Below are 24,407 nucleotides of genomic sequence, written 5' to 3'. Positions count from 1 at the left end.
GCCCGGCAGGAGAAGGGCATTCAGTGAATGCCTGCTGGCTCCTGAGAGCACCTCTGTACAAACGCAAGAGTTTTGCATTTGTGGTATCTGGGCAGATGGGTTTTTGTCCCTTGATTACAACAAACTACATGCGTAGAGAAAAATCTCCCACCAGACTCCCTCCAGTTATCAGATAAGGTGATTTCAGAGCAGTAGTCCAAGTGAGCTCAATCTCAGTCACCTGGTGAGGAATGGCCACACCTGGATTCCCTGATTTCTGGTCTTCTGTTCTTTTTCTGGCCCTCGTCTGTGCTAGTCTGTCTGTCTGTCTGAGCCCCCGGGCTCTCTGACCCCAGCCCTAGAGCTGTTGCTGAAGAGCAGACTCCTATGAGATGTTTCCTTCAAGAGGCTTTGCCCCTCTCTGGGCTCGTGATGCCAAGCTACTGCTGCCCACAGCGGTGGGTCCAGAGTAGCAGATGTCTGCATCATCCCCTCTCTCCTTTCTCCCCACAGATCTGGTGAGCAGCTATTCTATGACCCCACCTACTCTTAGCATCACCGAGGAGGAACACGTCATCAACGCCAAGGATACGCTGACCATCACCTGCAGGTAAGGCGCATGGCTCTGCCTAGACTGCTCTTACCTGGTAAGTGTTGGAGGACTCAAGGTGTCCAGGGACACCTTGACTGCAGTACACCTGCAAATTAGCACGGCTGACTAGAAATCTGCCACATTCACGAAGTGTGAATTCATCTAAGTAATGAATTGAAAAAGAAGATGAAGATGTCTCAGAGGAGATGGTGATAACCTCTGCTGTAGTCTTGCAAGCAGAAGGAAGATAAACATTTGTGTGATCTCATAGCTTTCTTGTAAGGTCTTTAGGGAAACTGGCCTTCCTAACTCCCCTTGTCTTTCTCTGACATTGCTTATTCTCACCTCATCAGGGGCTGCGAGGGTTGTAGTTCCAGTTTCTAAATCTGGCAGGTCATTTTGGGCGACGTTGAGGAATATCCATGGGAGAAGGCAAGGCTGCACTTGGTGGTGGCTGTGAGAGGCTTCCAGCTTTTCTAGGAACTGGGATTTAATGCTCAGGTGATGTGCCTGAACTGATTCGTCCCATGCTGGGACACTTGGCTGTACATGTTCTCAGCACTACACCCTATCTTGGAAAGAAAGAAAAACCAAAAACAAACCAAGTGGGAGAATTGACCAAGGTCAGTTTTCCTGACAAAGCTGGAGTTTCCCTTCAGCAGCTGAAAGCAAATCGATGCTTGGGATCTGAGTGCTAGGGCCCAATGGGGGTATAAATTCAGCGTGGGCCTCAAATGGGTGTTCCTCAGTGTTATATATAACCATGGAGCAATTACTGCAAACACGTGGCTGGCATTGCGTTCCTTGTCTTGTCACAAACATATTTAACTTTTCCTGGAACAGATGGTATTGCTTTTACTTTGTGAATCAGTTCAGCCAGGGAATAGGGGCAGAGCTTGTTGATGGCCATACTGAAGTGATTTCACTCAGTCTGGGAAGCTAAGCGGTTGTGGGCTTCATATGGTGACCTGAGGAGCCATGGTGTGTGCGAGGTTGTAGGAAACGCATGAGTCGGAGAACTGTGGTCAGGCATATAGCTGCTGTGGGGGCACAGGGGAAGAGAGAGGAGGCTGGGGACTCCGGTGCTCTGCCACGGCGGTTCTCTCTGCAGGGGGATGCGGGAGCTGATGCGCTCTGTTGAAACCTTGGAAGAGGAGAGGTTCAGTGAGATTATTCCGAATGAGCTTATAATCAGGCCAGACCCTTCACAGCAGTGGCCCAGGCAGGGACACAGAAAGTGGTTTCAAGAGCATGGGAGAGGTGTGCGCTGCTGGTGCCCACAGTGAGCCTTGTGTAGGCGCCCCGAGGACTCTGCATCGGGCAGCGCTGCAGCCATAGCGTGGCATCCAGGGCTGGCTGCTGCAGGACCGGTCCCAACCTGCCACTTACCTGGGTGATTGCCGTGGAGCAGGGTGCTCGAGAGTGCTACACACGATGGAACGGACCTGTGTTCTTGCAGCAGCTTAATGGGTAATTAGGACATGCAGGGACAGCCCTGTATTGCTTGCAGATTGAGCCAAGGCTAAAGGACATACTGAAGTTAGAGGTGTGGTTAAAGAAAGTGTCTTCTGCAGTCAAGCATGAACATACCTGTTTAGCACCATGAAGCAGAAAGCCTTTCTTTTCGGGTAACCCTCCTGGACTGGGAAGGACAAGATTGCCCTTTCCTTGAGCACTTGTCGGGTATCGATTAGTATGAAGGAAAACCACATGAAGTGGGGGGGAAAAAAAAAAAAAAAAATCTTATTTCCAGTGCAAACTCTGCGTGGCCTGCCCTTGCAGGGAGCATCGTACAAGCTACGGAGTGTCTCCAAGTGGCAGCAAGCTCCCTGTTTCCTGCGGCAGTGCCAAGGCTCGTCTTTCAAGCTCGCTAGGCAGTATCCATACAGTGGGCTGGTATGGACATAGCTGAGATAAGGAGCATCCCTACCCCTGGCTCCCAGGCGCTGTGTAGGACTGAACTGGCCAGCGGAAGACCAGCAGGACCATCTGCAAACAGTACTAAAACCTACGCACCCTCTGCCCACATGCCTCTTGGCTGCCCTCTGTCTCCTAGATGTGCTCCTCTGGGCTTGTGCAGTGTCCTTCACACCATCCGCAGGTAGATGAGTCTCAGCATCTCCTGCATGGCTCAGAGGTTCCCGTTCTCCCTCTGAGCTCTCAAGCCTGTGTTTGTCTAACGTCTTGAGGAGAGGATTTTGACTGTGGGACACTGTTACTTCATTTGAATGAAAAGTAAATCTTTCCTGGTCCCTGGCTCTCTAATTACACCCAGCTGCTTCTCCAACCTCTTCTCTGGACCATGGCCCACCCTGGGAAGACCTGGCTTGTGTTAATGGGAGTTGAAGGGAAAAACATGCAGACCACCAAGAGAACAGGCAAAGGAGAGGGTGGCGGGGCAGGGTAGGGCAGAAACAAATACAAAATCAAATCCAGGGTCCAGGGATTCCCTGCTGAGCATCGTGTTGGAGGTGGCTTCAGTTTGACCCTGGTCTTCCCTTGAGAACATTGTCCTCTGGCTGCTCTTTGAGCTGCCCTGGAGCCAGGAGTACAGGGCTGCTTGAAGCAGTGCTGCAGCAGAAAGCTGAGCTCGAAACCCACCATGTGAGACTCCCTGGAGACCTTTCAAGCTTCACCCACTGAGCATGAGAGTCCCGCAGCCGGCTGTGCTCTCAGGCTGCCTTGCAGCAGCCTGGATCTCTCACACCCACGGTTCTGCAGCCCCCTTCCTGCTCCACAGCCCACCTAGCCTCATCAGTGACCAGAGTCCATGCCAGGCCGTGGGGTAAGCGATGCCTCTGGAGCTGGGGATGCTTAACAAAGACCCAAAGACACAGCATGCCCGCAAGGAGCTACCAGATGTTGGGGTAGCTTTTGCAAATGGCATCACATACAGACATGTTCCCCCCATCACCCACCGCAATGCACCCTTGAGAGGTCCAGACAGAGCCAGGGACCAGTTTAGGAGCATTCCCCAAAATACAGATCATGCCAGGGGTGGCTGAGAGCCCCAGTGATGTTTTGATCTAAGCAAGTGGCAGAGCAGGGCAAAGGGGCTGATGCCCACATGGACAGTGCATCTTTTATTAGCTTCCATCCCGAGAAGGAAGGAAAGAATATTGTGAATCTCTGCATTCATGCCCTCGGCAGCCTGTGCTGAGGGAAAACGGAGAGCTTGTGCTGTTCCGGCTCGTGAATGTTGGAGCAGAGCCCACAGGAGCCGGCTGCATAACAGCAGGAACCTCCGGAGGGATCGACTTGGTCCTGGCTGTGCCAGCCCAGCCCATCCCATCCCATCCTGCAGGTGCTGGGCACTCAGATGGAGAGGGAGCGTCACCCAGCCGTGGTATTTAGAAAAAGAAGGGCAAGGTTGTCCTTTGCTGCCTGGTGACTTGTTAATAGAGCTGACTTGCAGATGGCCGCGGATGCACAAACCCTACTCTGGCAGAGAGGAAGTATTTGACCCCGGAGCCCTCTTGGCTCCCGTGGAGGAAATGAGCACTATGGCAGGGCTGAAGGAGCCTGAGGACAAGGCAGTGCCCCGCCATGGCTGCTCCCGAGCACTGTCCGGGGACACACATCACCTGCTGCTCTTTCCTACACACGTGTGACTGCTGTGAATATCCTCTGTGGTGCTGAGGAGGGATCTGTCTTATCCCAGCTAAGCCAGAAAGCCATAGCCAGCTTTGCCCATCATACCACGCTCGGGAGCTTCAAAGAGGATTGAAGAAAAACGGTGCCAACTGCAACGTCTCCCTTGAAGAGCATCTGTCCTGAAAAGATTTAGGAAAACAGCTGTGGAGAAGCCTACAGTGCATCTGTTTCCAGCTGGCATCAGCAGGTTCCATCACCCAGAGGCACATTATCACAGAGCTGAAAGAAAACAACTTGGGAACAAATGTGTGAAGGTGACAGGAAGGAGGGAACCGTCCAAAACTGCTGCCTGAACCTTTCCCCAAATTCAGAAGAAGGTAGATTCAGAAATAAACCCAAGTGAGCCTGACCTGCCCTCATCCCTGCCTTCTTCTGCTAACTTGGGCTCACACTGATGCCCACGCCTCCTGTGTCCCCACTGAATCTGGTCGAGCAGCACGTGATGCAAGGAATGACTTGGTTTAGAGCTGCCCGCAGGCTGGTCGGCAGGTCTGTTTGTGCTGGCCCATCTCTGTTTATATAAATACGTGTCACTCAGCTACTGCTAGCCTTGATGGTTAATAAAACAAGTGGATCTGATAATGCGTGAAAATCCCAGTGGGTAAACAAACAGAAAGCGGAAACGCTGGAGACTTGTACAATTACCCTGCTCCACGTGGAGTGCCAAAAATGCCTGAGCAAACGCAAAGGGCTTTGGGGCTCCTTTGCGCAGTCGGGGTCTGAAGCTCTCGGCTCTGGGTTGAGAGTGGGGCCAGCCTCGCGGCCTGTGCCCAGTGCAGCAGAGCAATGGGCATGGCAGAGGCCACTGGGTGTTACTGGTTTGGTGATGAGATTTACTATTACTTTTCCCTGCGCATGCATGAGATGGGAAAAACTCAAAATTCAAAAGTCTTGTTTTTATTGAAGTGTTCGTGAGGCTCTGATCCTTTGGAAAAAACTGCCGTGATTTGGGGACGCAAGCTGCTGGAGCTGTGCTTCCAGTCCTGCCGCCGGCAGTGATGGCATTTTTAGCGAATGCAGAAGGTTGAGCGGGGTCAGAGGGGCTGCGTGGCTGTCCCCAAGGGCACGTCACTGCCTCCAGAGCCCTTGTGCTTGGTGACACGGGGAGAGTGCAGCACACTGTCTCCGAACGCATCTGCGGTGAGCTGGGCAGCGGGAGCTGGAAGAGAGCAAAGCCTGCAGGAAGACAAATCAGCTGCTGAAGACAAACACAAAGGGGCAGGTCTTTCCCCCACGTGGACAGAAATCCTGTCCTCGTTGAGTCGGAGCCATTGTGCCCTCCGATGGCACCTTATCTCGCTTCCTCCTTGCTGTCCCTTGCTGTCTGCATCCAGCTATTGGTGACAGTCACGGTCTGGCTGCGCTTAAAAGCGTCTGCCCGCAGAGCTGCCCTGGCAGAGGAGCTGTGTGTGCCAACATGCCTATTCCCAACTTGCATAATAGATGAACCCGGTTTCCCCCAATAGAGCAAACGGTGCTGACAAAAGGCCATTTTTACCCCCACAGCTGTCTCCTGCGATGTCTTCTTTTTTCCCATTTCTTTTTTTTTGCACATTCTTAAGTGCCTTTCAGCTACACTGGCAAAATTTCAAGTGGGGACTAGGCCTTCCTCTGAAAGGGGCTCTGATTTCACAGAAGGAAACTTCCAGCGTGGAATAAAAGCTTGTTTTGTTTGTAGTAAACAAGCGCAGTTACAGCAAGCTATGGCAGCGCGTGCGTGTGCTTACATGTGCATATGCAAGCCTCCCGCTCTGGAGATCCTTGGCTATATATAAATACACACATGCACGCTCTGTCTGGGGGTTTCTTGCAGTTTCTGGACGTTTCCGTTTGTCTTTGGGCCGCTGGTGAGCAGGGTCTGTGGTCCTGCCCTCGGCAGGGTGTCTGTAGCTCAGTGCCCGCAGAGGTGGGAAGGGGCAGCAGCCCCAGGCCAGCCGGGGGCTCGGGGGCTCAGAGGGGCTGCGGGGTGCTGTGCAGAGCAAGGAACCCCCTCCCACAGCAGCGGTGAGGGAAACAGCTGGCAGCTGGACAGAAGGCGGTCAGCTGAGCCTCTCCTTGTTTTCTCCTTGCTGTCTTTCATCCCTGACTCCCTCCTGCTTTTCTCTTTCTCGTTTTCTTTCCAGTCTTCTCTCCTGTCCTCATTCTTCTTCCCACTCCATTCATCACACCACGAGCTCCAGCCAGCAGCTGTACTGAGCCAAGGGAAGTCAACACATCTGTGTGTTTTCTTAATAGCTCTGGACCCTTTTAATAATGAGGGGGAATAGAGAATAAATGGAGCCTTTCTCTCAGGGCTCCCTGTCCTGGCATCAATACCAGTGGAACAAAGTCATGGGAGGGGGAGACCTGCTTGTGAGTGGGCTGATATCTTACAGCCTAGCATGGCCGGAGAGATGGCCCAGGGAAGGGAACAAGGCTGTGCTTGCCCGGCAATTAGTAAAGCTGCTTGCCATCTCCTCGAGCCTGTTTTTCTCCTTGGAGGATGGCCGTTCCTCCGTGCCGCAGCCCGAGAGCAGTGGCTGGCTGGGCCACATGCAGATGTGCGCGGAGCCACACAGGGCAGTTAAATCCCCACCGCGCTCACCCTGCTCGGCCCAAAGCTAACTCTCCTCTTTGCCCATGTCTAGAGGCCAGCACCCTTTGGAGTGGTCGTGGCCCGGGGGCAAGGTGGACCCTGCTGGGAAGGAGAAGGAGATGGAGTTCGTGGCCTCAGCAGCCCCCAGCAGTGGCCGGACAATCCGAGAAGATGACTGCGAGGGAACTGGCACGAAGCCATACTGCAAAGTCCTGGTGCTGACAGAGACGCAGGCGAACGACACAGGTTACTACCGCTGCCATTACAAGTACATCGATGCCAAAATCGAGGGCACCACAGCAGTCAGCGCCTACGTCTTTGTGAGAGGTAAGAGCCATCCAGCTATGTGCGTCTTCAGGCTAGGGGAGCTCAGGGGCAGCCTATGCACCAGCATAATATCAGGAAGATTAAAAAGCCCGACGTGCCCCCCGGCCTCCCAGGGCAGAGCGTGGCTGCTGCAGGCTCAGGGAGGGGGCCAAGGGCTGGCTCTCTGAACTTCGACGGAACCAATATCCGTCCACTTCTGGGGAACGGTGGCAGCGCCTTGGATTCAATTACAGTCCCGGCCCGGGGGCATCACTCAACCCGGGCTGGAATGCAGGAATTTAAGGAGTGAGAGCTGGGGCTCCACTGCTAAAAAAAGCACCAGAGTTAGCTTCTGGGCAGCTGGGGGCTCTCCGAGATGCTAGCAGCTAGAGATGACAATGTTCCGTAAAGCTGAGACTGAGAGAGGGAGAGGAGGAGTGGTACAAACATGCCACATTCAGCCTCCTCCTGTCCCCTGGCTGGATGGCCCTGGAGCAGCTCCGCCACGGCAGACCCAGATGCTCCTCTCCACACTGCCTGCACAGGGGCTGCCCACGCAGGCAGGGGTTTAAGACATGTTTTGGAGGAGGAGGGCTGTCCACCAGGCTTGGAGCTAGAACCTCAGCTCAGCAAGTGGCTGCGGGGCCAATACTCAGCTTCTCCATGCCCCAGGGGCTTCTCCTCCACTGTCTCCCCCACTGCTCGCAACACGCTCCAGCAAGATAAATGAGTGCTGTCCCTTGGAAACAGTTGGCTGAGCTATTTCTCTTTCCACCCCCATTTATTCATTGGTGCAGTTGTCACAAGCCAAGCAGGTCACGACATACAAGATGCATTTTTCAGAAGTCCCAGGGCAAAGCCAAATTTGCCTCTGCAACTATGCAGAGAAAAATGCAGGGGCAAATCAGAAAAGCTGGGCAGCTGCTGGAGAGGCACTGGGGTCTGTTTGGGCAATTGCGTCATCTTCCCGTGGGCGCTGCCGCCCATCCTAAAACAGGACAGAACTTCCCTGGGTCCCAAACATGTTGGACGGGGGTGTTCAGACACTCTAGAGTGTCGTATCAGGATAGAGGTAGAGAGCTTCTTACACGTGCTGAAAATAAGTACGACCTAACAGGCTTACATGCAGGGAAGGCGTTGGCTGTTCTGTGTGATCCAGCAAATGCCACTTGCTTTACCCCCTTGTCCACCTTCTCTCACCTCCAGCCTCACCTGCAGCTCAGTAATGGCTCTCTTGTTTACCAGACAGCAGCAAGCATGCACGCGCGGTGTAGCTTAGCGGCAATAAATCCCACACTGTCAGGACCCATGGGACTCACAGCGCCTGTGGACAGCGTGTGTGCAACAGATCCAGCCAACACCTCGCAGTGTTGCTGCGCACATGGCTACACAGCACATGTTCCTATGCGTTCCAATCAGACTGTGCCCTGTTATGGCTATCAAACATCCAGGAAACCTCAGAATCCGCCTTTCCATACAGGACAGGCTTTCAGGCAGGAGAACGGACATGTCAGGAAAACCCAGGCATACGGTAACCATAGCCATTGCAGAACATCCAGATAAAGCTCTGTCTGTTCCTGCTGAACTGGGCTGCAATGTGAAACCGTCCCTCGAGAGCTTGGAAGGGCTGATGTAAGTGTCGGGGATGTTTGGAGACAGAGTGATCAGACCACAGATTTATCCATCAACCTCATTTCTCATGTTAAGAGCTTGGTGGAATTGCCAGGAATAAAATATCTGTGCTTGGCTGGAAAAATGGGTTCTTCTGTATTTTACCTGCAGCTCAGTTCTCAAATAAACTCTCCATGCATATGTCTCATTTCCCATGTGTCTGGTTAGGTGTGTGTTTTATTACAGCTACAGATAGTGCTGTAAACATACAGAATGCCTCATCAGGGTGGAATAGGATATGTACAGCCTCCATCTCATAAGGCTTAGCATATATTAATGAAGAAGATGCTAAATTATTCCCATCCGACCCATTAAGACAGCCTTACAGAAAATATGTGATGTGGTCAGAGAGGGGAGTTAGTGCATGAATCACAAGCTCATTGGCAGCAGGACCAGCCCAGTAAATCAGTTAGTTCTTGGCTGCCATCTGAGCTGGGAGGGGACCTCATAGTCTCTTACCTCTGGCAGTTGTGCACCTCCTCCCTCTCACGTGCCCAGGGCTCGGGAGGGGAATGAGGAACATGTTCACACTCAGAAACAAATCTGTCATTTCAGAAGACAGCAATCCCGTGGCAGCACAAAACTCCAGGAAATAAAGATAAGAATTCTCTGGGCAATCCGTATTTTCGTCAGAGCTGACAAACACGTCTCCTGTGCGTGGCTTGTTTCACCTAAGCTGTAGAAAAAAGCGCTTCACCCAGAGCAGGTCTTTGCAGCATGACTATCGCTGAAGCAACAGCTTTATAGATCAAAAATTAAAGGAATTCCCTTATGCACTTAACAGTGGGAGCACTGGCTTGGATCGGGTTAGGCCCCATGTGATTTGAACAGCAGGATCCCCAAATGGGGATCATTACGAAATTCATCCTTGACTTGTCATTTTAGACAGGCAGCTTTAGGGGTTGGGTAGTCTAAGGTTCGACAAACAGATGTCCTCATGCTACAGTCCCTTGAAATCAATGGTTTAGCTGCAGTCCAGGTGAATAAAGAGTAATGTTGAAGGCCACTGTGATCGTCTGGTCTGATTCTAGCATACCAGAAGCCATAAAAATCTCCCCTAGCAGGTCCCTGGGGGAGCCTTACATCTCCCAGATGGGGACCCACCACCTCCTTATGGAGCCCCCTTCACCCAGGGGACAATTTCCAGGAACAAAGCCAGTCATGACCACGTGCTGGGTGGATGTTTCCTGAGACATGACTCTTACAGAAGACAGACGCTGGCAACACCAGGCATCGGAGACACTGTTCAGAGCACCCTGTGAGGCATGTGTCCCTGTGGAAATGGGCAGGCAGGGACTGATACCACAGAAGAAATTATCCATCAGTGAGGTGCTGCCAGAGGACAGCAAGTAGCCTCACAATTCATTGTCTCTTTCAATTTTGTCTTCATCCCATTCAGGCAGCCGAGGTGGCTGCTGATTCTATGCCCTGTTTGGGAGAGCCCAAAGAGTAGAAAACCCCTCAAACCAAGAGCGCTGCCAAGCAGATGGGCGAGCAGGTGCCTCAGCAGCAGCTGGCATGAGGCACTGCAAGACAAACCTCACCCTTCCCACCCTCTGGCCAGCCGTGGCTTGGGATACAAGTGTATTTCGCATCTTGGTCTCACCAGCTCTTTCCAGTGTATCTGAGAAAGAAACAGAAATGGGGTTCGTGCTGCCCTGTTAACTTGCCATCTCTTCGGGATCAGGTTGGTCTTTGCCCCCTGTGTCTGGATGGTGCCTGGCACGATGGGTCAGGGCCAGGACACATCTCCTGTATATGCTGCCATCAACTCCCTTCCACCGTGGAGCCCTGCTTGGGCCTTTCTCATTTGATAGGGCAATGCACTGAGCAGGATGGGGCAGCCCCTTCTGCAGACGCTTTGCTTCTTGGTGCTAGCTCCCCGTGTTTAGTGTAACGCCCCTGGCCTTGCTAAGACATCTCACTGATTAATTTTGGGTGGTTTTGCTCTTCCTGTCAATATTTGTGCTTGCAGCAGTTGGGAGGCAGTGGGGTGGCAGCCCTGGAAAGCTCAGCTCATCTGTTTATCTGCCGGCTGGGCTGGCTGCAGGATGACATCTGCATACCGTTCTGCTGCAGATCACTTCCTCGCCCTGGAAGGTCGCGCTGGCTGCCGCTGCATCAGGTCGGCACAGCCCTGCACCGTCCCTGCCGCGGGGCCATGCACAGTCACCAGCTGGGCAGGCGCTGAGCCCAGGACGAGACCCGCCGGTTTCACAAAGGGTCAAACCCAGGCAGAGACCTTGAGGGGGCCAGGAAAAGGGAGGTCATTTCCAGCACTGCCCAAATGTCACGCAAGTGCCGCTCCACCGGTACGCTGTTTGGTGCAGAGGAGCCGGCTGGCCCAGGCGCCCGCCTCGGCTGCTCCCTTTGCATTCCTGAGCTCCAGGTGTCTCCTCTGACTATCGCACGTTGCAGATGAGGCCATCCAGCTCGACACCACTCCCTCTGGCAAGCTCATGCTGTGTTAATGAAAGCCAGAAAGCCTCCTTTTCTTCTGGTTTGTCCCTCTTCCCAGTTCTTTCCTTGCCTCTGTTTAATTGTTCTTCTCCTTATATCTCTTCTTCAGATTTTGAACAGCCGTTTATCAACAAGCCGGAGACCCTCCTCATCAGCAAGAAAGAGAACACTTGGGTACCATGCCTCGTGTCCATCCCAGATCTTAACGTCACACTGATCTCGGTGAGAGCTCGGCCAGTGGGAGACTCCGGAGTGACATGTATTGCATTTGTTCTGCATTTGTAATTGCCTGAGTGGAAGTGGGACAGGCACTGCCAGGAATGGAAAATGCATGGGACACATTTTCCATGGAAAGTACAAGCCACTGGCTTCCTCGTTTTATTTGCTGGTTGAAGCTGTGCTGTCCAGTTCCCTTGGGCAGACCCCACGGGTTTCCTGCCAACCTTGCTTCTCTTCCCTGGAGCTCTATGAAACAAAACAAGACTTTGTTTTAATCCCATTTCCCCACAGCATCCCCTCTTTGCTCTGGTCTCTGTGATCTACAAACCCTCTAGGTGGTCAGCATCCCCACAAGGGAGGAGGCTGCAGCCCTGGGGCTGAGGACTAAAAACAACTCTGTTATCAGTTTGCTTGTGCCTTTTTTTTTTTTCTTTTTTTTTCCCTTTTTTTTTTTTTTTACAATGCAAATACATCCTTCCAGGATGAGTGTTACTATTGTACAAAGGCCTCCAGGGACACTCTGGGGGCCAGGGGCCTTTCCCTTGCCCGGGAAGGACACTACCCAAGGTCAGCACTCATCCCGGTGAGGCTGATGTTTGGGACATCAGCATCAATTTCCTTAGCTATCTTTATATATTTCCATTCCTGGAAATCTCCGGCCCGCTCTGCAGATGGGGAGGCTTGTGGTGCAGGATACGGCTGCTCGACTGCTGGGGGTATAGGGGAGGCTGCAATTCCTAGATGACAAACCCTCGGAGGGAGAGGGCGGGAGGCCAGCGCAGCACGATGCTGCATCGTTTCTTCCCACAAAAGCGATGTGTTAGCCAACGCAAAGCCTGGAAGGGGTGGGGTGGGAACGTTGTTACCCTCTTATTTAAGTTGGCAAAATGTTGATTTTTCCAGCAAAATTCCCTCATCCACCCTGATGGGAAAAGCACTTTCTGGGACAACAAGAAGGGGGTGCAGGTACCCACACACTTGATCAGGGACTCCTTGTTTGTCCAGTGTGAGACTGTCATTGACAAGAAGGTCTTCAAATCCAATTTCTTCATCATCCATATAGCAGGTAAAGATTTGGGAAGGTGCAGGGGGGCAGTCTGGATGCCTCTGAAGTCCATCAGTGTGGCTCATGGGGTTGTTATGGTCCTCTCTAGCTACATAGGCTCTGCATGCTCTTTATATCTCCTCTGCTCTGTGCCAGACAGAGGTACACCAAGCAGCAGGAGGTCACACCCAGCCCTCCTGTAGCTGCATAGTCTGAGTCAAAGAGTTAATAGATCAGAAATGTCTTTTCATTGCCTCTTCCACATCAGGGAGTGAGCTGTACGACATCCAGCTGTATCCCAAGAAAGCCATGGAGCTGCTAGTGGGAGAGAAGCTGGTCTTGAACTGCACAGTGTGGGCTGAGTTCAACTCCGGCGTCCGCTTCCAGTGGACTTACCCTGGCAAACAGGTACCAGCAAACAGAGCGGCTCCCCGTGCACTGAACCACTCCCCTCTGAGTTGTCCTCTCCTGCCCCTTCACTGTTCTTCTTGGCATCACTGGCAGGGCCAATGATCCTAACCATGCTGTGCCCTGGACATCTCGGTCAGAGCGCTTTCCCATTTTTCTTTCCTGCAACAGAAGGCAGGCAGAGGGAAAAACCCTTTTCCTGGCAGAAAGCACCCTCCTTGCCGAGGTGTTATTACTCTGGGGCTCTGCTGGGCAAACACTGGCTTCGCTTCCACCAGTGCAAATTTAGAGCAAACATTGTTGGTTTAAAAGGAGCTGTTCTAGCCAGACAGCCCTGGTTACCAAAAGCCTGCGAGGGGGTCCCTTCCTCACTGTGTTTTCCCCCTGTTGTACCCTCTGGCTCTTGTGAACAGTGAGACAGAGGAGTCCTCGCAGGGAATCATTCTGTTCACGTACCTATGGGGCTCCCAGCCTGGTTACTGGGCTGCAGATCAGAGCAAAACCTGTGCTAAACTCTGACCCCAGCCTCCGGCAGGCAGTCACACAGGGCTCGTTGCCTTTCCGTCCCTGAGGATGGCAGTCAGTGGTGGAGACCCCTGTCCAGGGAAAGGCAAGCACTGGGCAGTAAGAAGTGCAAACGTGAGGAGCCCATCTGCACAGCCCCATCCCATTCGTGTCTTTCATCCCCTTCTCTCTGTTGTCTCCCACAGACGCAGCGGGCAGTGATGGAGCCTGAGCGCCGGTCCCTGCAGACACACACAGAGCTCTCCAGTATCCTGACCCTCCACAACGTCAGCCAGCAGGACCTGGGCCAGTACACGTGCACCGCCACCAACGGTGCCCAGATGCTGGAGGAGAGCACCGACGTCATTGTGCACGGTACGGCGCCTTCCACTCCCTCGCAGAGCCACAGCCAGAGCCGAGCTGCAAGCAGAGCAATCCCCAGACTGCTTGGGTAGTGCTTGGCCCAAGGCTCAGTAGAGGGAATCCTGCACCTCCATCCCACTCTGCTTTAGCGAGACCCAGCCTTCCTCCAGTCCCTCAGCCCTTCTGCACCCCAGCGTCACACTGGGAGCACAATCACATTCAGCAAGGTGCCAAGATGATGAGAGAGAGAGATGCAAATACCAAATTGGCCCAAATGCCAGCGGGATGGCAGGACACGGGTCTCATGGCCCTGTGGCAGATGCAGTGCCCTTGTGGCATGGCTGGCGTGGGAGGCACCCAGCTGCGGGTGCGCAGGGCACCATCGGCACTGGCTGTCTGTCTCCTGGCAGCAGAAAGTCACGGGGCAGCACAGCCTCCCTGCGTCCCCGATGGCTCCCAATAGTGAGGCAGAGGCAGTTCTGTGGCCAGAATCGCAGCGCTGTGCTGGCCTGCCCAGCCCTGCCTGGCACCCACTCCCTTCTGCTCCAGGGAGGGGACCCTGCTGGGAACAGGGATGTGGAAGAGGGGTTGGAGGTTGTATGGGAAGAAGAGGCAATAGTGGATTTTGGTTATTTTGACTTCATCATTGCAGAGAAGTAGTCATTTTCAAACGTACTGCCACAAAACCCCACCTGTCCTTGGTCCTTGCTGTCGGGCCCTGTGGAAAGCAGCAGAGCTTGGTGACAGACTGGCCCTTTGTGCTCTCCTCTCCTCCATGCTCACCTTTTTTCTTGCAGAAAAGCCCTTCATCAACGTGGAGTGGAGGAAGGGCCCGGTGATAGAAGCCACCGCAGGAGACGAAGCCGTGAAACTGCCAGTGAAAGTCGTGGCTTACCCCCCGCCAGACTTCCAGTGGTAACGCACCTTTCTTAGCCTGAGCCACCTTCTCCTCTCCTCCTTCCCTCTGCCAAGTAGGGAAGCCTAAGCCTGTCCTCCTTGCTAGGTCTCTCTGTAGCCAAGGTTGTCCCAAATGTCACTTTTTTCCACCCATGGGGGTCATTTCTCCCACCTTCTCTGGCTGTCAGCTGCACAGCTTGGGATGGGAGGAGGTGAGGTCTTGGGGAGAAGCAGCAAAGGTCCTGGCCTGGCTTGGCAGCTCTGTGCTGTCTGGAGGGGACAAGTGAAGCTCCCACAGGAGCTGCCCCTCTCGTCCCCGTGCAGCAGGGATCATGGTTGTGCACCGCATCGTGCTGCACTTCTGCCAGAGCTGGCTGGGAGCTGGGAGCTTTGCACCTGCACGCTGCTCAGGGCAGAGCTGCAGCGTCCCCGACCCCACACACATCCATACGAGACAATGCGCGGATCCATAACTCAGGTCCGGAGAAAGCCCAGGGGTCTCTCCAGAGAGGTCCCCAGCGCTAGCAAGGGGCACCCTGACTGCGCTCTAGTGGGAACCAGCAGACCCCTGCCCAGCTGCCAGTGGGACACTTCCTCCCCATGGCTGCATTTTCTCTCTGCCTCCCTGCAGGTACAAGGACGGGAAGCTAATTCCCAAGCAATCTCAATCTTCAATGCAGATCAAGGATGTGTCGGAGCAGCACGCTGGGACATACACGCTGGTTCTGCGGAACAGGCTGGCGGGGCTGGAGAAGCGCATCAGCCTCCAGTTAATCGTCAACGGTAAGGGAGGGGGCCAGGGCTGGGGCCGGGGGGAGAGCGTTGAGCCCATGGCCCCAGCCTTTGGGCTGCTCCAAGACCAAGTCCCCATTGCTGTCCTAAAGCAGTTAGTACCTACATCATCTCCTTCTCCCCCATTGCTGAGGGAGGCTCTCGTTACTGTGAGGCTGGTTGCTTGTGGCTTGGGTGATAGGGCACAGTTTTGCTCCTGGCTCCATCATTCTGGGCAGGATATGTCCTTGCTCAGAGGCCGTTTCCCAACTGCAGTCAGAGATGCTGCTGAGGGTGACCCTGACAGACGCGGACGTAAGGGCAGGGCAGCTGCAACACCCATGAAGCCTGGAGCTGGAGCAGTTCCTCTGGATGGGAAGCTCCTAGGGAATTTTCTGCAGAAACTGGTCCTTGTCATGCAGGAACGAGATGCCAGCACAAAAAGTGCTGGAAGGTCACTGCTGCTTGGAGATTTGTCTCCAGCAGGCTCTGTAGCCCTGTGCTGGGGGCTGCCAGACAGTGGTTTGAGCCCTGCAGCATCCAGACAGTCACACTCTGCAGAGGAAGGAGAAATGACATCACTTGAATCTGCTTCAGTATAACCTGCTCTGCCTTGCAGGCCTGAGCTCCCCAGGAGCTGCCCTGAGAGCCATAGTGCTTTAGTGCCCAGTCTCTCTATAAACGGGCCTGGGGAGGGCTGTGCCTGGCCTGGGGATGCAGCGGCTGAGCCTGTGGCCGCTCACAGTGTCACTCTGATCCTTGCAGTTCCTCCACGCATCCATGAGAAGGAAGCCTCTTCCCCGAGCATCTACTCCCGGAGGAGCCCGCAGGCCCTCACCTGCACGGTCTATGGCATCCCGGTGCCGGAGGTGATCCAGTGGCAGTGGAGGCCGTGGATGCCCTGTCGGATGTTCTCCCGACGCAGCCTGTAAGTGCCATTTCTTCCAACACCCGTGTCTTATCAGGCCACCAGCCTGGCTGGTCCCAGACACCAAGGGCTTCCACAGCTTCCCCTGCGTCCTCGGCCATCTGCATCTGGCAGGGGATGTCCGTGGCCCGGCCACACCTCACAGCGCCTGCAATAAAACTGCTGACCACTGTGCTAATGGGGAAACTGAGGCAGATTGCAGAAGAAATTGTCACAGCTCCCTGGGGAGACCCTGAGACGGCAGCGGGGGCTCACCCCATTCCTGCCCTACGGTCCCTGTGGTTTTTTTGGTCCTTCATCTTCTGCTGGGTAATGATGGAAACAAAAGTGCTCATCGGCAGGGGAACAGAGCTGCTGCAGGTGGGGAAGAGCTGCTGAGCCTGGGGGAAGCACCGGATCTCTGCCAGTTGCCAGGATGGTTTGCCAGGAGGGTGTTTGTGCAGGCAGCGGCAATAGGCAGGCAGGAAGGGTGCGCACCCACTGCCTGTGCCCTGGGAAGCTGGGGCAGCACCAGGCAGGGCTGCAGTGGCATTTTTTAGTGGCAGCCTTGCAGGAAGAAGGAAAAGGGATGCTGGGCCAGAGCAGTCAGGGCGGAGGACATCAGGGTGCCTGGAGGAAGCCAGGTCCCGCAGCCCTGTGTAGGCTGTTGCCGAGCCAGGGACACCAGAGAGCTCTCCATCACATGTGAGTGCACTCTGGCCCTGTCAGGAAGCAGAGGGGCCCATGAATTATGAGCACTGTCTCCCAAGGCCACCGTATTTCTGCCTAGCATAGCTCCAGAGGATGCAGGAGGCTTCTCTCTAGCTTCCTGTTGTTTACACAGCTCGCCAGCGTGCTCGCCCCGCCAAGCACTCTGCCCCGCACTGCCAGCACGCACCCTTGCCACTGCTCTTGGGCACTCAGCTCCCCCCTGCTTCCCTGTCACGGCAAGCCTTCTCCCTCCACACCTCCCACCCTGGATTTTGGGCAGACCCTCCTATCTCCCTGCCCCACCTGCATTTCAGAAGCACCCTGCAGGCTGCAGCATCCCCGGTCCCTGACAGATTTGGGCACTTCTCCCTGCTCGCCTGTCTCAGCCCAAAGAGGTACCACCATGCCCCTGTGAGACACCAGCAGCATCTCTACTTGAGAGGTTTCCCTCCTGGTATTTGTTGAATCAGGGGCAGCAGGAGCACCCTTGGGTGCTGCACCATCTGCTCTCCAGGCCAGCACCCAGCCAGTCTGTGACATCCCTGACTCACAGTCCCAGCAGGGGTTTAAGGCCTTATTGCTGAGCAAAGTGGCATCAAGAATTGCCCCAGGCACATATGAACTGATTTCACCCCTGCCTTTCTCCACCCTTAGCAGGGAAGGATGAAACCACAGGTCTGGGGGTGAAGATACTTCCTGGGACACCAGTATCTGTTCCCTGCCTCAATTTTCACATCTATAGATGTTTGCCTCACTAGTGATTGTGGAGCACCCTAATAAAGCACATTAGAACTGTGTAACAGAAAGACCCAAGAAATTTTGCAGAGTTAGAGGACAGGGGCATTAATTCTCAGAGACAAAGCTATTTTTGCTGCCTTTTTCCCAACTGATCTTCTCTCCATCTCTCCCCTCTTTCTCCTGCTCCTCCTCGGCTGCTGGATTAGCAATAGCAGGCACCGGGCAGCAAGGCGTCATCAGCGGGACCGGATGCCCGAGTGCAAGGACTGGAAAGATGTGTCGCAGCAGGACGCGGTGAACCCCATCGAGAGCATCGACACCTGGGTGGAGTTCGTGGAGGGGCGGAACAAGGTGAGGCTGTAGCCCCAAGCCCATCCCGGAGCGGGGAGCTGGAGACAGGCACCCTCGGAGGGGTCCTTTGCAATCAGCCAGCAAAAGTGGCCTGGAAAGGAGCCTGGCAGAGACAGATTTGGGGAGGTCTTCACACCTCTGCTTGTAAAGTAAACCATCAGCAGCCGTTCCCAGCTCTGGGGCTCCGCAGTACCAGGCAGCCCCAGGGCGAGGGAGAGCTGTCATCTTTGAGAAATTACCCTGCGTCCAGAGAGGCTCCCACTGGGGCTGACTGCACAGGAGGGTTTGCACTGATTGCTGTTGGATGCAGGGCACCCAGCTAGGGAGGGCATGGGGGACGTGTGCTGTGGAGGGGTCCTGTGGCCATTTCTGAGCTGTTTTGGGAGAGCCAAACCCCACAGAGCAGCCTGGGCAGCTGGGAAGGGAGAGCAGGAGTCACAGACTGACCAGGAAATCTCTGGCCTCAGGAACGTGCATGTGTGTGGTGGGGCGTTTCGTCCGGCTGTCCCCGTCCCGGTGGGGCGAGGGTGGCATGGAGATGCTGGCGTCCATCCGCCGCAGGTTTGTGAGCGAGAGCACGTGTGCCCCACAGAGCCCACTTCTCCATCACAGCGTTTCCTCTCTGGAAGGAACATCTCTCCCCCATTGCAGCGTGTGACCTGCAAACAGCCAGACACTTGCTGCCTCTTTCTTTCTGTCTCTCTGGTAGCCGCGAGTGTCAGGTCTGCGCCATGACGGGGTTCCTGTTCCCGCTGGTGTCGGGCACCAGCCGCTCGCAGAGGGATGCAGAACAAACAAACGGGCCCCGTTTCCGAGAGTCACTTCCTGTTTTCCTACACACCTCCAAAGGCACTTCCCGTCCCCTCGCCTGGCCGGGAGTGCGTCACTGCCAAAAGGGTGGCAGGGGCAGATGCCGCTCCTCCCAGAGCAGCCAAAGGGAGAGGCAGGGACTGGTGTCCCCCGGGGAGGCGAGCAGGGGTGGTGGGAGCTCCTGGCTGAGAAGCCCTTGTGTCCCCCTCCAGATGTGACTCTCGGCTCGGTCCCCTTTGATCTTTCCCTTTTTTCTTCATTCTCTTCCTTCTGTTCCTCAGCTGTGTCCTTCTCATTCCATCTATTTGGTTGTAACTGCCCTGGAGGTCCAACTTAAGTTGTGCAGCCCAGGGACGTGCAAGAGCTCTGGGAGAAGAGAGCTCTTCTGCTTGTGGTGGGATGCTATGTCCTCAAATCTGCTTCTCCTTCTCCTTTCTGCCTGTCTTCTCTTACCATCCTCCTCTGGTTTTCATTCTGTCCGGAAAGACCAGAATGAGCCGCAGGGTGTGCAGTGCACAGCCACGCACTGCGGACGGCAGGGTGATGTCAAATCCAGAAACCCCAACTCAAACGTAACTGCAGATTAGAAGGAAAATCCCCAAGAAACAGGAAAGGCAACAGACAAAAGTGCCAGCAATAGGGTTGCTTCAGCTGTATTGAATAACCCCAAGAAACGGAAAAGGCAACGCACAAAAGTACTAATAATAAGGTCACTTTGGCTGTATTGAATATGCACTGAATGAATGACTGTTCCTTCTGATTAACACGAGCTAAAACATTGCCACTTGAAACGGAAATGCTTTCCAGAGTCTATGGGATGAATAGTAAAGGCAAAGTAGTTTCCCTGTCGGAACACAGGTTTTTTGCATTTCAAACATGATCTCATTAGAGGGATTTTTGCATGTGATTACTTTGTCATTTAAACTGGGAGGAAGGAGAAACCTGGGCTTCAAACTGCAGATCTCCTCTAAGGGGAGTGCTTGTAACACATTTGGCAGCTCACACGTGTGCGGCGTGAGCCGGGAGGAGGAGAGCAGCCTCGCTCCCCACCTGCCTTTCCTGGCTTATTTGGAGGCAGCATCTCCTGGGTCTGTGCTCCCAGGACAGCAGCCTGGCTGTTTGCCCAGTCTTAGGCATGCCTTGCTGGAAGGAGGGAGGAGGAAGCTTTTAGGACCATGTCTATGTACACTTGGAATTTAAAGGGAGAAGATGACAGATCTTCCTGAACTGGTGAGAGCTGGGATGTTTTCACAGGTCTGATTTCCCCTTATGGATAAAAGGAGTGCTTGCAGGTCTGTAAGTACCTGTAAACGCCACTGAAAGCTGTGGAACACTAAGCAGTCGCTTCACTGCAGGGGGCTCAGGGAATCAAAGCCTTGGTGTCCTTTCCCTTTCTCCTCACTGTTATAAAGCTTGGCAGGAGCTTAGCCATCCCCTCACCGCTGCATCGTGTTCATGTCCCCCTTGCTGGGCACAGGCCTGTCCCCATGGTGACCTGAGGGGCTTAGCAAGAAGTTTGCTCCCATGGAGAGGCATCTATGCTGGCTGGGCTCTGTAGAAAGGAGCAGAGATCAGGAATAAAACCATGTTGCTGTTGCTAGAGCCAGCAGATGAGACTTGAAATGCACAAAGGGCTATTGAATAAGGGGCTATTTTTGCATAACCCTTTCCCAGGTACAGTTGTTGCCTCGGGCCAGGCTTGCTGTGTGTTTTGCTGTCTGCCAGAGAGCAGCGCTGATCCTACTTCTCTTTCCTTTTGCTTTTCCTAACTCCTTCTTATGCTTTCTTCCCCCATCAGACAGTCAGCAAACTGGCCATCCAGGAGGCCAACGTCTCAGTCATGTACAAGTGTATCGCCTCTAATAAAGTGGGTCGAGACGAGCGGCTGATCTACTTCTACGTGACCAGTGAGTACTGCGGACATCCCCTCCACCTGCATCAGCCGAGCTCTCTGCTTGAAACAGGCAGGTCCCTAGACCTGCCGGGTCCCATCAGTCACAGTTACCACCTTAAACAGTGACCGGGAAGCCAGCAGAAAAGCAGGGCCACCCCAGGGCTCTGCTGAGTACCAAAAGCCTGGAGCCCTGGCAGCAGATAGCGCAGGCAGAGGTTGGCAGGCAGAGCTGGGGATGAGCTGGCGCTGCCTGTGCCTGGGTCCTGGAGCAGCCCTGGTAGGTCCTGGGCTGGGGACGTCCTGCTGGCTCCGGCCCAGGCAGCTCCCTGGGCTGGGGATGTGCCTGGTCCAAGAGCATCCTCTAGTGGCACTGCCCGACCCGCTCCAGGCAGGGTCCTGCCGGCCCGAGCCCCCCGGCAGGGTCCCCATGGGATTTTGGTGGTGGGAGAAAGCTGAGGGCCCAGCAGCATGGGCTGGAGACGTGGCCCGTATGGGGCTGCGTAAGCCTCCTGCCAGCGGTGCCCCGTGCTGGCAGGAGTCTGTCCCTGTCCGTTGGGGACGGGGAGCCCGGCAAGGGCACAGCAGAGGCTTGTCTTCATGCCTCTCTGGACAGACCCCAGAAGCCTGAGCTCACGGCCCTCATAGGTAGTACCTGTGCTGTCAGAGCCACCAGGTTTCGTGGAGGCAGATGACCATCTTCGATCATTGCTTCAGTAATGCTCTGCATGTGCAGTTGTCCAGCCCGGCTGTGCAACTGCCTGCACGTGCAAAAGCATGCACGTGTGCAATCCAGACTGCTGCAGCTGAGCTGAGAGCAGTAACAGCCTAATTCAGACCTCCCAGACTTGTTTCACTTGTGACCCCATCTTAATTTGACCCTGGGACTTCAGCATACCCCTTAGCACTCGCTGGGCTTAAGCTGTTGGTTGCTAGCAGTTTGCATGTCACAGTTCTGCTCTAGATTGGTTTCCTTTACCCTGGCTGAGGACACGGGGGTCTCAGAGAGCTGAGCCCAAGGAGACAGTTTCATTGTGTCTGGCAGCTCAGCCATGAAAACTCATTCACATGTTCATTTCCTTCCTGAAAGCCATTCCAGACGGGTTCGAGATTGAGTCCCAGCCCTCAGAAGAGCCCATAGAGGGGCAGGACCTACAGCTGAGCTGCAATGCGGACAACTACACCTACGAGAACCTGCAGTGGTATCGGCTGAACCTCTCCAAGCTCCACGACGAGGAGGGCAACCCCCTTGTGCTGGACTGCAAGAACGTCCACCACTATGCCACCAAGATGCAGGGGGAGCTGCGCTTCCAGCCTGACTCCAACGATGCGACCTTGCTGCTCACCATCCCCAACATCTCCCTGGGCGAGGAGGGAGACTACGTGTGTGAGGTGCAGAACCGGAAGACCCGGGAGAAGCACTGCCACAAGAAATACATCTCTGTGCAGGGTGAGGGTCCGCAGGGCAGGCGGGAGTGACGGAGGAGAGCTGGTGCTCTTGCTGCCATCAGCTTCCCAGTCCATCCCCAGGGGAAGCCACGCAAGCAAGCTTAAACTCAAGGTGGCAAAGGCAGGGCACCTGGGTTCTCAAGACACCCTTCAACAGGGGTCAGAAACCCAAACTCCCCCAGGAACACAGATATTCTTTTGATCAATCAGTTTCTCGTTTTCCCCTCCTCCTCTTTGTGCTGCTCCTCCAGCCCTGGAGATCCCCCGCCTCAAGCAGAACCTGACGGACATTTGGGTGAACGTCAGCGACTCCATAGAGATGCGCTGTAAGGTGGATGGCAACCACATTCCTGAAATCAGCTGGTACAAAGACGAGAAACTGGTGGAAGAAGTGTCAGGTACAGTGGGCTGGGGGCAAATCAAAGGCAGGACATCAGATCTGGTGGCTGGAGAGCTGAACACTGCTAGGCTCTGGGAGTTGCTGTGCCCAGGCAAAGGCACCCATTCTCTGAATTAGCTGAACTCTGTTTTTAATCATGTTCCATCCCAGTTTGATGCAGTCTCACCAGCCAAGTCTATACCCTAGGGCCTGGCTCAGCACTGTCTGTGCATGTGCACATTCAGCTGGAGAGCAGAGAGAGATAAATCATTCGTCATCTTACTCCCAGCCCAGTGCCTGGCATCTCTGCTCAGGCAGGGACCAATCCAAATCCCATGGAAGGAACATGGGAAGGATCCAGGCACATTGCAGAGGGAAAGGAACAGATCCTGGAGCTGAAGCAGAGTTTGACACACCAGCTGGACTGCCTGGACACCGTCCCCATCCAGCGTTGTCTGCGGGGGTTTCATCCCCTCCATACACTGCCTGGGGAAGGCCCCTCCAGGGCATTTCTGGGGCCATCAGGCCACAGAAGAGAGCTTCTGCCAGCTGGTGCAATTTCATTCTGCCATTTAAAATGAACCAGCCAAAAAATAGGAGCCTTATTTTGAGCCCGAATGAGTCAGTATACTAATCTCCACTCCCTGTGAGTGACCACCACAACCCTCTGTGCCTTACAGGGATCGACCTGGCGGACTTTAACCAGAGGCTGAGCATTCAGAGGGTGAGGGAAGAGGATGCTGGGCTCTACCTGTGTAGCGTCTGCAATGCGAAGGGCTGTGTGAACTCCTCAGCCAGTGTCTCCGTGGAAGGTACCAGCAGCCACAACACCCCTGGGGATGAAGGGGGGGGAGAAGGAGTGTGGCCAAGGTCCCGTGCCTCTTCCCTGTGACACCAGGCAGCGGGAGGCAGCGAAAGCCCCTCGGCCTTGCTGGTGGCGTGGTGCTCTCACAGGAGGATCTGTAGTCCAGAGCATGTTTAGCTCAGGCAAACAGACGTCCCCAGTCTCCCCACATGCTGAAGCAGGCCACAAGGAACGGCTGAGCTGGGGAACGGAATGGGAATCTCTGAACCTACCATTTCCCTCCCGTCCCACAGGCTCTGATGATAGGACCAACGTGGAGATTGTCATCCTGATCGGGACTGGGGTTATCGCTGTTTTCTTCTGGATCCTCCTTATCCTCATCTTCTGTAACATCAAAAGGGTACGTGACTGTCTCTGTCCCAGGGCAGGGGAGGTGGCTTAGCAGGGCTTGGGGCAACACCGTTGCTGTGATGTGGGGCTGTATGACAGCACCCGCTAAAAGGAGGTCATTGAGTGTTGCTTCAAGTGCTCTCACTGCCAAGGACAGGGTGCATAAGGGCTGTGGTAAAGGAGGTGACAAGGAATGGCCTTTGCCAGAGGGAAGCAGGTCAAGGCAGGCAAAGGAACCAAATTCCCTCTGGGAGTCAGCACCCAGTGCAGGGAGGGCATCTCCTCACCCTTTGTGTTGGCTGATTCCTGCAGCCTGCCCACGCAGACATCAAGACGGGCTACCTCTCCATCATCATGGACCCTGGCGAGGTGCCCTTGGAGGAGCAGTGCGAGTACCTGCCCTATGATTCCAGCAAGTGGGAGTTCCCACGAGACCGCCTGCGCCTAGGTGAGCCAGACCTCCTCCCTGCCACTGCGCGCTGCAGCCAGGGCTTCCCACCAGCCCTTCAAACTCACTCTCCAGGTTTCTTGT

General features: G+C 54.6%; 1 protein-coding gene across 4 annotated transcripts in view; it reads left to right on the top strand.

The window, feature by feature from the left end:
• Positions 1-24,407, top strand: part of FLT4 (fms related receptor tyrosine kinase 4) — a 60,755-nt gene that overhangs the window by 21,612 nt on the left and 14,736 nt on the right. For all 4 annotated transcript variants that reach the window (XR_014229426.1, XM_082323715.1, XM_082323714.1 and 1 more), the window contains exons 2-17: positions 493-589; positions 6,853-7,127; positions 11,347-11,459; positions 12,360-12,522; positions 12,770-12,909; positions 13,620-13,788; positions 14,574-14,691; positions 15,305-15,456; positions 16,210-16,372; positions 18,007-18,151; positions 20,760-20,868; positions 21,943-22,302; positions 22,553-22,699; positions 23,361-23,492; positions 23,779-23,885; positions 24,188-24,323. Coding sequence is in view for 3 of the 4 variants with exons in the window: in XM_082323715.1 (XP_082179841.1) it covers positions 493-589; positions 6,853-7,127; positions 11,347-11,459; positions 12,360-12,522; positions 12,770-12,909; positions 13,620-13,788; positions 14,574-14,691; positions 15,305-15,456; positions 16,210-16,372; positions 18,007-18,151; positions 20,760-20,868; positions 21,943-22,302; positions 22,553-22,699; positions 23,361-23,492; positions 23,779-23,885; positions 24,188-24,323 (2,526 nt within the window). In the remaining variant the exon portion in view is untranslated. The remainder of the gene's footprint in view (positions 1-492; positions 590-6,852; positions 7,128-11,346; positions 11,460-12,359; positions 12,523-12,769; positions 12,910-13,619; positions 13,789-14,573; positions 14,692-15,304; positions 15,457-16,209; positions 16,373-18,006; positions 18,152-20,759; positions 20,869-21,942; positions 22,303-22,552; positions 22,700-23,360; positions 23,493-23,778; positions 23,886-24,187; positions 24,324-24,407) is intronic.

Source organism: Platalea leucorodia (assembly GCF_965183815.1).
Source record: "Platalea leucorodia genome assembly, chromosome: 11".
In the NCBI taxonomy this organism is placed as follows: domain Eukaryota; kingdom Metazoa; phylum Chordata; class Aves; order Pelecaniformes; family Threskiornithidae; genus Platalea; species Platalea leucorodia.
This window is presented reverse-complemented; position numbering and strand designations above follow the sequence as displayed.